At 46.6% G+C, this 13,943-nt stretch overlaps 1 protein-coding gene across 1 annotated transcript in view; it reads right to left on the bottom strand.

Annotated features, from left to right (window-relative positions):
* Positions 1 to 13,488, bottom strand: part of LIN28A (lin-28 homolog A) — a 52,533-nt gene extending 39,045 nt beyond the window's left edge. The window contains exons 1-2 of the mRNA XM_053398696.1: positions 13,217 to 13,488; positions 11,780 to 11,970 (exon numbers count right to left, since the gene is read on the bottom strand). Coding sequence (XP_053254671.1) covers positions 11,780 to 11,970; positions 13,217 to 13,247 — 222 coding nt within the window. The 5' untranslated portion in view covers positions 13,248 to 13,488. The remainder of the gene's footprint in view (positions 1 to 11,779; positions 11,971 to 13,216) is intronic.
* Between the last annotated feature and the right edge of the window lie 455 nt (positions 13,489 to 13,943).

Here is a 13,943-nt window from a genome sequence, read left to right as displayed (position 1 = left end):
GAGGCTATTCCTTGACAGTTGTGGAACTCCCTTCCATTAAAGATCCATCAAACTTAAATAAGTTCCAGAAGAGCTTACGGCTTTCCTCTTTGGGGCTTCCATTCAGTGGGACATGGTTAAGCAGGTGTGGAATATCTGTCATTTAATGGGGTGGCAATCACTGGAGCTCTGTTGATGCTTGAAGGATCAATGGATTTGGCCCATTAGTTTAATGGAGGCACCAAACCAGAGTCTGGCTTTTCCCAATGTAAAATTATCTGCATCCTATTTCAAGCCAAAAAGCCTATCCCTACATGTGCCATTCTTTCCAGTTTTCATGGCCCCCAAAGGGATGCTCCATTTCTGAACACCTAAGAGCACAGGCTCCAAATATTATCTACCCAGATCACAACTTGCCAGAGGGAAGGTAACCCAGTTGGCCTGCCAGGTTGCCAAAATTTTGATTGCTTTGTTATCAGTTGAGGAGGATGAGGGAGGGGTGAGATGGTTGGAGAGGAGAGAGAGGGAGAGGGAGACTACCCCCCTGCCAGGAAGGGCTATTCAGGGCTGGTTCCTGTAATAAAGTGATTTAATAGATCTGAAGAGGCCAGTTCCCTTCTTTCTCCCACAGTTACTTCCTGTGGGTTATCATTCACATGTGTAAATGACCAGGAGAGGGTTATCAATGGGCTCTGCTGCACTTAAAGCAGACCTTGTCTGGTCGAGGACATTGTCCATGGACAAAGAACACACACTTTTTCTGTGATGCTCTCCCAGTTTTGTCTACTCATTTCTGGTTGACCAATGACTTGATGAGAAATGGTCAACCCACTTGGAAAATTATCAAATCGTAATGATGACTGCAGTAGTAGTTGTATTTATCATTTTATTTAACAAAATTTATATATCACTTGATTGAAAAAAGCAACCCTCTAAGTGGTTTGGGGGGGAGGGGAGTAAAATAAAACATTTAAGATTATCAATCCAAAGCAAGGGAAAACATTTCAAAATCAACAATAAGCTAATATGATATTAAAATACACACCAACTTGTCTGGAAATGCTTGCTTAATAAAGTTTTAAGCAGGCGCTGACAGCATGTATGCCAGGCATAGGCAAACTCCGGCCCTCCAGATGTTTTGAGACTACAGTTCCCACCATCCCTGACCACTGGTCCTGTTAGCTAGGGATGATGGGAATTGTAGTTCCAAAACATCTGGAGGGCTGGAGTTTGCCTATGCCTGATATATGCAGTGAAGGTGCCTACCAGATATAAACAGGCCAGGAGTGCCAAAGTGGAGGTCCCAGCACACTAAAAGTTTAGCATTTACACAGCAATTTAGAGTGATCAAAAGTCACCACGTACAATATATCTAGAAGTTCTTGCAATAGTCCTGTAAAATAATAACCAGTTTGATCCTTTTTGCAAGGGAGGGCAGCTGAGCCTAAGCTCAGCCTTGTGAGTTCATGACTAATGAGCAAATTTGAAACTGAGATTTCTCAGCTCACACTCTTGGCCTTTTTTTCTTCTGCCCATGGACCACTTGAAAATCACAATATTATTATTATCATCATCATCATCATCATCATCATCATCATCATCATCATTATTTTGTAGCAGTTGTAATGCTGCATGGTTTTTAACTGTATTTTGATTGCTTCTTTTTATTTCCTGTATTTTATTATATTAGTTTGAATTATATGAAATACAATAAAATGCAGCATCTAAGAAATAAGAGAGGCAATCAGAATACAATTTAAAAAATGTGATGAGGGTGCTATCTCCCATCTTCAACCACAAATGCATAGGCACAGTTTAGAACACCTGGATGAAGCTCAGGGGCTACAGCTGGAGACAACCCTTGTGTCAAAGGATGTTCTCATGTAATTCTACAGAAAGAGGCAGGGATAACTTCCTTGGAGGAGTGTACAAGACTTTTCCCCCAATCTACAGATGTGGACAGGTAGTTCAGGAAAGAAAGAATGAAAAGGTAGAATGGGCTGTACCAGTTCAGACTGCAGGAGGTGGGAAATCACATTTAAAGGCAAGTAGAAAAAAAAACTAAACACAGCAGGGCAAATACTGAATTTCAGACTTTCCCCTGATGTTCTAACTTCCTACTCGAAGGGAGACCATTCCCTACCTGCAGAGCATCCACATTCCACACAGAAGGTCCTATAGTCAATTCCCAGCATCTCTAGGAATGCCTCCAGCCTGGCTCTGGAGAGCTGCAGCAGCTCAGTGCAGCCAAAACTGAGGTAGATGGACCAATGGCCTGGATCCCATGGAAGGCAGCTCCCTACTGAGTATCAATGGCTTTGCTGCCATCATCCTGTAACCTTTCAAAATGTTCAACCTTAAAGCAACTATGGCATGAGAAGCTAAGCATGGCTCCCCATTCACTCTTCAGCACTCTCACACCAAGTGAACCACTTAACACATAATCAAAGCAGGAACCTATGAACCTCAGGGGCAGATCTGAGCTTAGGAAACTATTCAGATTCTATGGCCCAGACAGGAGGCATGAGGGAAGTCACTTTTTCTCAGGATGCTTTGCATATGTAAAAGGTAAAGGGAGCCCTGACTGCTAGGTCCAGTCGCGGACGACTCTGGGGTTGCGGCGCTCATCTCGCTTTATCGGCTGAGGGAGCCGGCGTACAGCTTCTGGGTCACGTGGCCAGCATGACTAAGCCGCTTCTGGCGAACCAGAGCAGCACACGGAAACACTGTTTACCTTCCCGCCAGAGTGGTACCTATTTATCTACTTGAACTTTGACGTGCTTTTGAACTGCTAGGTTGGCAGGAGCTGGGACCGAGCAACGGGAGCTCACCCTGTCGCGGGGATTTGAACCGCCAACCTTCTGATCGGCAAGTCCTAGGCTCTGTGGTTTAACCCACAGCGCCACCCGCGTCCCGCCTTGCATGTGTATGTGTGCTAATTAATCTTCAACCTGAATGAATGGTGATCAGGCAAGCTATGGTGATGAATGAATGAATGAATGAATGAATGAATGAATTAATTAATTAATTAATTAATTAATTAATGAATTGCGACCAGGCAAGCTAAAGGATGCCTCTCCTCAATTCTTAATGGGGCCTTGCTAATTTGTTATTTTAGATTAAAATAATCCCATCCTTACTGGCAATTTTGGGCACTTCTTCCTGCATCCTCGATTTAGCATTAAAGGTGCCAAGATGAGAGTGCTTGGGAATGTCTAGAAAAGGCAGTTGTGGGCATTAGGACCAGCTAACCCAACTACGTGCCACTCTCTCATGTCACTGTGGCTTTATGAATGACCAGGGTGTCCAAATAGGGACCCTTCACAGCTTCTAGCAAGCAGGAAAGAAGATAAAGAATCTTGTGGCCCCCCTTAAATGCAAACTGACTTAGCTGAGAGTCACCACATATTAAATACTGTGATTAGAGCCGGAAGGGGCATATTTTCCCTGTCAAGGGCTGCACCCCCCCCCAAAAAGGAATCTATCAGACAGGAGGGAAGGAGTGCCAGCCTCACATGGGTGAGAGAATATGGGGCAGTAATCTCCTTGAGAGATAATATAGGGAGGTGATGATTTGAGGGAGAGAGAAATGTGGGGTGGGGCTGAGGGGCAGAGAGAGAAAGAGAGAGAATATGGGGTGCTGGTGGTCTTAAAGAGACAGAGAAAAACATAGGGTGGTGGTGATGTTACCTTTCCCACTTCTTTGTCACCTGCATAAAATCAGGCCTGAGACTGCAAGTTGCCTTCCCCTGGAAGTGTGTTGGACCAAGACTGAGGAGATGAAACCTACTGAATAAGGTTGGTCTGGTCACTATCTCTTAGCCTAACCTACCTCACAAAGTTATAGTGTGAATAAGGAGTGGGGGGGAAGCACTGTGCTCCTTAAACGGGGGGGGGGGATCTACATTTGATAAAACTTGTGAGAATAAATTTATCGTAGAAAGCTACTTTATAGCAGCCTATTAATCAAGTATTGTCTACTCTGACTGGCAGTGGGTCTCCAGAGCCTCTGACTAAAGGGCTGGTGGTACCAAATATTTTTAGCTGTAAATGGCAGGGACCATTTGCTAGCAAACCATGTGTTTTACCACTGAGTGATGTCCGCCCTCCCAGCAACTTTGAGAGACTTCTCTTGTGATACATTCCAGGGCGGAGAACCTTCTTGGTCCAGTGCGCCTGTTCTTTGTTTCCCCCACCTGGTCAGGCCAACTTTGACAGATGGGCAAGATCCAACTACCTCTTGGGGGGGGGGGAATTACTGCCCAAGCAAGACTGAACCCCCCTACACATCCTGTTTTCTGCTGGCCTCAGGTGTGGGTGTGGTTTCAGGGGAAGCCTGGGAGGCCGGGTATGGCTGGCAGTCATGCAGCTCCCCAACCCAGAATTAAATTAACAGAGAAGATGGTGTGTGTACGTTCCAGTGAAAATCTCAGCATTTTATGTACAGTATCATACTTTTTTCTTCCCTCATGAAATTCAAGGGGGCTCATTAGGGCACAAAAGTAGGGCCCCATCCAGGCAATGACCAGCCTCTGCTAGGGCTGTTACATTATATGCCTTCAGATCCTGCCTTAAGGACATGTGAATGCAATTGCTAATAATCCCAGATACATTTTACAGGTGCCTCAAAGAGATCCATTTTCCCTCCTGCTTTTCCAGCATTAAGAACTGAATGCTGACAATCCCTATGACTGTCAGTCTTCAGTCCAGTTGTAGCCACAGAATTTTGCTCTGGAATGCAGACATTTGCTGGCATTTGAATGCTGACATTTGCCAAAGTTTTGGGCATTCATTGTAACATGACAGTCCAGCAGAGGAGGGGAAAGGTGCAGCTAAAGGGTTTGCAAGACAGGTGTAAAAGACTAAGATGAATAGCTCCAGAGAACCCAGATAAGGCCACCTTTCTAGCACCAGAATGGAGGGAGAGAGGAAGGGAGAGGGAGTCTTGATATGGATACACAAGTCACTATATTCACAAGACAAGTTCAATACAGTATTCAGGAAATTGAACTGTACTGATTTCACCATCAATTGCAAAGTGAGTTGTGGCCCTCTGTTCAACTCCTTTTACTGATAACAATCTCCTGCCCCTGTGGTTTTCAAGCTGTGGACATTAGCTTGTCAACTGATGAGCCCCCAAACTGCAGAGGGTTTGGAGGGGCCTGTTGTAGTTTACATACTCAGCTCAGAATGGCCTCTCATTTGCCCCATGTAAAACAAGAACACACCTTAAAAACACAGCCAGCACTGTCCTGCATTTGTAGACTACTAGGCAAGATACATAGGGGTAGATATAGATGCAATGCTTGTCTTTCACCAGTGATACTCTTGGGGAAACACTGATCAGCTCGCAATGAACCCCAGGTTCCCCCAGAATACAGATTGTCAACCCACTCTAAGGAAGGGCTGTAAAGCACTCTGCACAACTAGAAAGTGCCACATAGTAAGAACAACCACAAGCAACACGATTTAGTCCTGCTCTGCATGTTGCACAAAATGGTGGTATAGTCTGCAGAGCTTCAGATTGCAGAGGAAGGGAATGCCTTATTTTACTCAGAAAAATAAAAGACATCCTACAAGGATGGGGGAAAGGCAGAGCACCAGGAAGCAGCTTTCTGTCCCATCTCCTCTTCCTTTGCTGCATTAGTATTCCACTTGCAGGGAGTTTGTAGGGAGGAGTTCCACAGAGAAACATTCAAAACTGTGACCCTCCACCTGCAACCTGAACCAGCACGGACCAGTTTATCACATTTGGAGATGTGCTACCTGATTCTAACGCATGTGTAAACAACCACATACTGGATCAAGATCTAGTTTCGCACTGTTTCCAACAGCAGTTGGAAGCTTGCAAATGTGGCATGAAGGTGATGGCCTCCCCTGTTGTGTCTCATGGTGGCCCTAGACCAGTGGTAGGCAACCTAAGGGCCATGGGCCACAAATGGCCCATGGGGGTTGTTTAACAGGCCCACAAGCCACCCCCAAACCAAGCCTCCCACTCGGCAAGTCCCCACCCACTGTGCTAAACTGCTGCAGTGCAGCGCGGAGACCCGCTTCCGCGCCACCCAAAATCGCGTCTGCGCAGACACCAGAAATCAAGGGCAAGCACGCTCCTATGCGCGCACAATCCGGCCTGTGGAGGGATCTCTGCTGGAGTGAACCGGCCCAGGTGAGGTAAACCTTGCTGACCCCTGCCCTAGACAGACCTGGCACCAACATCTGGCATCCTCTGGCACCCTGCCCCTCAGCTGGGTCCATCAGGGCAGATACAGCACTGTCGTACCTTGGAAGTCGAACAGAATCCATTCCGGAAATTCCTTCGACTTCCAAAACGTTCAGAAACCAAAGCGTGGCTTCTGATTGGCTTCAGGAAGCTCCTGCATCCAATTGGAAGCCGCAGAAGCCTCGTTGCATGTTCAGCTTCCAAAAACAGTTTGCAAACCGAAACAGTCACTTCCGGGTTTGCGGCGTGGAGCCAACGCATTTGAGAACTAAGCTGTTCGAAAACCAAGGTACGACTGTACTTCCTTTAGGCCCTACCACCTGCTACGACTCCAGGGCCAAATCAACTGGGTAAGAGCAATGGGTGGCTGCGAAGCCACCATTTTAAGCTGCTCATCATGTCCCAGAGCAGTGCTGTGGGAGCGCATTGTAATTAAAATGGTGGATGGCTCCCAGCACCCCAACACAGATTGCAGGGCTGATACCCACCTCCTGGAAGCCCACCAGAGAGGTCATTGTAGTGGTGCGCGCGCACACACACACACAGAGAGAGAGAGAGAGAGAGAGAGAGAGAGAGAGAGGGAGAGACTCAGCTTATGAGTCAGTCATCATTTTCTGGTCACTACCAATCCAGTCCTCCATGCCCTCTGGCATGCCCAGATGGTTTGGGAGAGAGGCAGGGTCTTCACTCATTTCCATGGGTGCAGAGAAGGTTAAAAAGCAGCAGGAGTCCTGCCTGCTGTTTAGACACGACTCCTGCTGCTCTTTATCTGCTCAAAAACTGCAGGGGAAATTCAGTGTGATGCTATCAGAGGTCTAGAGACACTGATTAGTCAGCTAATAGATTTGTGGGTGCATGAGAAACTGATGACAAAAGGAGATCACCAATGGCATTTTGTTGGGGGCCGCCCTTGACTTGTTTTTCATTGTTATATTGCCTTTGGCCATGGAGATTCTCTTTAAGCATAGAAAGGCCTGCACTTCTCTCTAGTCCAAGGGAGGGAAACCAGGTGCTGTTAAGACCCCTAACTCACTTCTGCCCTAGACACCACAGCCATTGGTCAGGGATGGTGGAAATTGCAATCCAGTAACATGCTGTGAGTCTTAGGGTCCCCGCTCCAGGTTTCATCTTTTACATTTTTCCCCTTAAAAATATGCGCAACCTGATTTATAATAATAGTAGTAGTAGTACTACTAAGTGCATCCTCAGGACTCCCACACCACATGCACTGCAGTGAAGAATGAATTGAGGAAGCTGGAATTTTGGGTTATTTTTCTTGAATTTGAGGGTGCAAGGCAAAGTAAAGCTGTTAGGACACCAGAGACGCTCCAACCATTTAATTTTCTGTGAGGGTGCAAGACTATTAGTGCCTGCAATCAGAAAACTAGACTGTCTGGGGCAATAAATGCTGGGGAGACCAGAGAACTCCCACCCCGCCTACAGTACCTGAAGTTGCCTCTGCATTTCACAAACCCTCACTCAAGCACAAAAGGGAAGGCCATTTTCCTTAGAACAGGAATCAGGCATTTCTACATAGATGCAGAACCAGTTCCAAAAAAATGGACTTGCATTGGGCTTCATTCTCCCAAATTCAGCCAACACTAAAAAATTCAGCCACATACCAAAGTGACTGGCAGAGTAGCTGAAACAAAGCTTTGGCCCTCTTCACTTATATCCCCATGCTGCAATCTGCATCCCTCTGGAACAAGGAAATCAGCATTCCATGTTTATTCCCTCTGGGCTTTTCCATCAATATATCCAGGCCCTGACCTGGGGAAACCGTTCTCTGAGGGCAGAGGGGGAGTAAAATGCAGAAATCAGGGGTCACATCCATTCTTTCTTTTCTTTTTTACAGATTTGCCATCTGCCTGGTGGGAAGGAAAGCAAAACCCTAGGGAAGAACTGAGTAGTTGGAATCAAGAGAAGTTCTCAAAAGAAGTAATTTACTGTTTCCATATATGAAGCCACGCACTTCAACCCACTTGCTCTAGAGTAATGCCACCGCAACAGCAACAAAGCAAATGATTTTAGGATTTCAGCACCTGGCACCTCATGAACAGACCTTATAAAAATCCAAATTCCCACCCCAGAATCAACAGTGATTCACTTTAAACTTTTACACACATGCAACACAAGTTCATTTGCCCCTGCCGTCCTCCCTGCCAAGCTAAATTCCTTGTTGAGTTTATATAAAGCACCTTCTGAACTTTATGTGTCCACTTCTGTTGCAACAAACTTTCATTAAGGGTGCAATCCAAAATGCACTTATTTGTGTGTAAACCCCAGGTTAACACAGTAGCTTGCTTCTGAGTAAGCATGCATTGTAAGGCTGAAATTCTTTGCAAATGTACCTGAGAGTAAGCACTACTAATCTCAGTGGAATTTATTTCTGAGTAAATATGCACAGGACTGGGCTGTATGGGAAATCTGTGCCACCGAACTGAGTGGAACTCACACAAAAAAACATGTGCTTGAAGCTTCTTCCAGACTATCAGTATTGACAAAGTGAGTAGGTTTTCTTCTGAACAGGAGCTCCTCATTTCAGTAGGATTACTCATGCTCAGATGCTTAGCATCTAGCCTTCCATCTGAAATGGAAGTGTGTTTGTGTGTGTACTTGATTTCCTTTATTTTGGAGTATCAGCTCACCAATCTCAAGCCTCTACTACAACATCAAAATGGTTTCTGCCATCAGTTCCTTGGCCAGTACAAAAAGGGACAGAGAGATAAGAAAAAAGATTTACACACAAAAAGGAAAAACAAATCCTCTAATCACAACTTATCTTGCCCCCCACCCCATTACAAGGTATGCAAAGAGGCTCCACAAAGACACAAATGAAAATGTTTGCCATGGAGTCCAAAAGAAAGTAGGCTGATCTAGAAGCGGCTCAACAAAATTTTTATTTATTTGTGGTGGGAGGGGGAACTAACTTTGTTAGCTAACTGAAGAACCTTGTGCAATATCTTTGCAACTGTTGACTCCATTATGGATACTAATAGGTAGCTTCAAAAATAACAGGAAACTATGCTGACCTATTTGAAAAAAAATTCAAAAACCCACAATCTGATGCTACCTTGATTAGGTCTAACCAAAGCACTACAAAATAATAAGCAAGTTTTCAAGTTCTCCAGAACTCTTTATCAGGCTGCTTATTAAACAAAAGTGGGTTAGAGGAGAGAAAGCAGGACAGAAGTCTGCATTGAGGATGCACTTACCTTGGAGTAAGTCCCAGTGAACTCAATGGGGATTACTTCTGAGTAGACATACATAAAAGCACACTTACAATGAAGTGTAGGGTGAAATAGCAGGCTTGGTATAATCCTATGCATGTTTACTCAGAGGTAAATTTCACTGTGTTCAATGGGGCTTTCTCCCAGGTAAGTGCATAAAGGATCCCAGCCTATATTAAAACAGGTTCTAGTAGATGCTTATGCAGATCTCAAGTTGCATTGAGATCTGGTGGGATAAAGGAACAAATGATAGCTGATCCCCATATTTAAAAGGATCAACATCCACTAGTTACTTATATCCAGCCCTAAACGAAATGCACAGGTCTCTTGCAAGAAAGAGAACATAAAAAAATGAGAAACACAGCAGTTGTCATATTAGCAAAGCTTGACATTCATTTCAGGTGACATCTTTAGTAACAAAAAGTAATCCTCAGTATATATGTAAAAGTGATCCTGTATACCAGGGCAAAATACAGCTGTAAAACAAGCTGCTGATCCAATGTGTGGTTCCATCTCATCTAGGCAACCCAAAAAATTAAAAAGCATTATTATAAGATTTGGCTTATAGGAGGGTCCACCTAATCTGAAAATATGTTAAGCCTGCAAGCAGGGAATGAAGATGACTGTTGCTTGTCCCACCAAGTAATTCAGAGCCAGGCTCTCTCAGAACATGGAAGATCCATTTAGCTACAATACCTAATAGCCATTAATCAGTCTTTTCCACCATGAGTTTCTGTTCCTTAAAAGCCACCTACTCCAGTGCCATCATCACATATTGGAATAGTGAATTATATAATTTCAATATGTGGAGAAACCCATCAATTTCTTTCCCTCCCCTCTCTCTGCCCATTCATAATATTATAAACCTCTATCATCATTACACATAACCATTTTTTATATCTTAAACCAAGGTGGGGGAACTTGTGGCCCTTTCCGAAATTGATGAACTTCAGCTCACGCCAGCTGCTCTAAACCACTGGATGAAACCATATTGCATCAAAGGTTAACCCCCCAAGTAACCCCCTTGAATACCCTTGCTATCTACACCCACAAAAGTACCACCACCTCATCCCGGTGGTGGCATGGACAAAACAAATCCTTAAAGGACCTTCTGAAACTGCAGCTAACTATTCCCCCCCAAAAGTGACTCAGGTGAGCAACAAGATGGTTTGCTAAAGGGAAATATTGGCAGCGCAGCACAGGTGTCAGGAAGAGTGTGGCACCAAAGGGGGAGGCTTAATTTTTTTAACAAAGCATTTTGCAATCAACTTTACAAAACCTTATAGAGCTTTGATATCCCAGTGTAAAAGAGGGCATCCTTTGCATTATAACAATATGCATTCAGGCATCAAGTGATCATTTTTGTAGCTGTTTAAAGCTCATATTAAGATGCCCGGCTATCGTGCTTTCAAGTCTGGTCCCATCTGGATTTTGTGCTGCAACACTGTACCCCCGTGTCCCTGCATGACCTTCCCAACATTACAGTCATGGAAATCAAAGCAAAAGGCCTCTCCCCCACTTCCAACTGGGAGAGGGAAAGTTTTAAACATGTGGAACACTGTATCTCAGCATCTTCTACAACTGCCAATTTCCTGTCGTCATTTTGATCCGCGTTTTACCGGCGTTCTCTTTTTTTCTTTTTCTTTTAAAGCTACATTAACACCACCTCACGCCTGGTTAACACAGCAATAATCCCGGCGCGCGCTCCCTCGCCCCTTTCCCCCCTTCTCAAGGCAAATCCCCAAGCGACCCATTTTGAAAAGGAGGTGGGGGGGGGGAAATGAAATCAATCTGATATCACTTTACAGCAACCTAACTCTTGAACCCTGAGATCACGGGAAGAAAAGGAACCCAGGAACTGACCCTCCTGGCCTCGAGAAAGAGAGAGAGAGGCCTAGTGCCGTGGGTGGGTAGAAGCAGCAAGCAAGGAAGATCGGGGGTAGGGACCAGGCAGGCGGCCTGCATTCAAATCCGGTATACAGCCAGGCACCGAACCGAGTAGGGAGCCAATTGGGGGGGGGATTTCCTCCTCAGTAAAGAGTAGAGAGAACGTGAGAAACTAGCTGCCCCCTCTTTTTTAGATAGGGGGGCCGATCTCCCCGTCCACACACCCCGGTTTGCTCCGGATCAGCTCAGCCCACGAGGCCTGCTGCAGTTCCCAAACTTCGCGCGCGTGCAAACTCCACCCCGGCTGCGTCCAGCCTGGAAGGCCCACGCCAAAGCGGCGCCCTAGGCCCCAGGCCGGGGTCGCCCGGGCTCAGCCCTCGGGGGAAGCCTCCTCGCCCCCCCCCCGAGCTGCTCAGGACCAAGGCAGCCCCGCGTCCCTGCCGCCCCCCCCCAAACCCCTTACCTGATGCACAAAAACATCCACGGGGCTTTCGAGGGCGATGCCTTCCTTGGTGGTCATGGAGAGGAAGCCGAAGCCCATCCGCACGTTGAACCACTTACAGATCCCGGCGCCATGCAGGAGCGGCTGGCTCTCCTCGTCCGGCCGGGGCGAGTCCCCCGTGGGCTCTTCCTCGCCCGCCTTGGCGCAACTACCTGGAAACATACGCGCCGAGGATCATCAGCCGGAGTCCAGCCAAAGGAGGGGGGTCCCCTCCCCGCTCCTCCCAAGGGCCAGCGGGTGCGCAACAGAGGGAGCGCGGGACCTCCGGGGGCCACCCAGGGTTGGGACGCCCGAGAGGGGGCTCACCTCCCGGCCGGCCCCCCAGCCCCCCGCGGGAAACGCCATCGTCGTCCTCGGAGAGCTCCAGCCCTGCTGAGCGCGCAGAAGGCTAGGCAGGAAGCCATGCAGAGAGCAGTCTCGGCTCTGGGGTTATTTGGCCGGGGGGGGGGAAGAAAGAGGACTAAATCGCAAGTCTTCATCCATGGAAGATCAGGAAGGGCAGGATTCAAAACATATTAGTGGGGGAGGGATACCAAGAACTCGCTCCCTCTTCCAAATTCCGTAGGGTGCCCAAAATAGAAAACGCAGCTCCAAAACATCGAAGAAATCGGTGTATTCCAAATCTATGCCATCCCGGTTTGCGGGGTGGATCCCACACTATTTTCACAGGATGGGGGGAGGGAGTAAAAGTAAACTAGTGGATGGGACAGCGTGACACCACTAGTCCATTTTCAAACTATTCTAAAGCATTCGAGGTGTATGTATGGACATTGATTATATGGAAATACAAAATATTTATACACTGGGGAGAAATACTCTGGGAAGCGAAGTCTTGGTCTGTCGAAACCATTTGGAAATATATACGCTTTTTTAAGCGTAAAGGTATATACTGTAGTTCCTCTTTAAAAGCAAAACACAAAATCACAACTCGTGCAATTCAACGCATGTCTACCCTGAAGAAACCTCGCCGCGTTTAATGGGACCTGCTCCCAGGAAAACGTTGCCTAAGTTTGTAGCTGCCTAGATACACCCAAAAAGTTTCCAAAATTCCGCCCTCCCCAATTCTTATACAGAAAAAGCACATGGTGAAGCAAGAAAGTGACTAAACCGACCGCTCGCTCAAAAATTAACATTTTTGAAAGAATATGTGAAAGAATCAACGCAAATCTTTCCTTTTAAAAATGAAGAGGATTGATTGAAAACAGCTGTAAAACTATTCCTAAAATGAGAAGAGGTGAGGGAAAGCTCTTCAGAGCACACCGCTGATTTTCAAAACAGGGATGGAGGGCAGAGATAGAGAGAGAAAAAGAGGGAAAAGGAGGAAAGAATCTTCCTTGAGCGGGGGGGGGGGAGAGAGAGAAGGGAAGGGAAGAATTGGGTATGAAATTTTCACTTAACCTGCAAACTGCTGGTTAGAAACAGACCCCATTCTGCACCCCCGGTGGAAATGGTGGACTCTGGCTGGAGCAGCCTCCCCTCCTCTCTGCCAGCCCGTCTTTGGAGAGGGTGTCAGAGCAGCTCAGCAGCTCCCAAAAAAAAGAGGGGGGGGAGAAAGGGAGGAGGGGGTGGTGGAAGCTTCAAAACAAGCGGAGGGAAGGCGAGAGAAAGGTTTGCTACATCTTCACTGCAACAATAGCAGTGGGAGGGCCCAGGGCCTGCTAAAGCTTCCCAAATTTCTAAGAGACAATAGAATTCCCCTAACGCCAAACCTTGCGCGCTTTCCCCCTCCCCCCGCGGGCCTCCCATCCCTCCCCCCTGCCTCCTCCCCCCGCCCACCTCGCCGCAATATAAGCGCTCTTCTCCCTTCCTAGGAGACAAAAAAATGTAACCTCCTGCCATCCTGCAAGCTAGGGAGTGGATCCTGCTTCGTGTCCATGCTTTTCCTTTCTTTCATGAAACTCAGTTTTCTCCTTCCACGCATTTTAAAATCTCGTTGGTTGGAGAGATTTCAAGAACCCGCTTAAAGAAGCGTCCCTGGGATACCTTTCGCCATATGCAGTTTTCACACATGGCTCATTCATTCATTCATTCATTCATATTCTCTCTCTCTCTCTCTCTCTCTCTCTCTCTCTCTCTCACACACACACACACACACACACAGAGCTTTCCCACGTGATACACAATC

Source organism: Podarcis raffonei, chromosome 8 (assembly GCF_027172205.1).
Source record: "Podarcis raffonei isolate rPodRaf1 chromosome 8, rPodRaf1.pri, whole genome shotgun sequence".
Classification (NCBI taxonomy): Eukaryota; Metazoa; Chordata; class Lepidosauria; order Squamata; family Lacertidae; genus Podarcis; species Podarcis raffonei.
The sequence above is the reverse complement of the archived record's forward strand: the minus strand, read 5'-3'. Positions and strand labels throughout refer to the sequence as shown.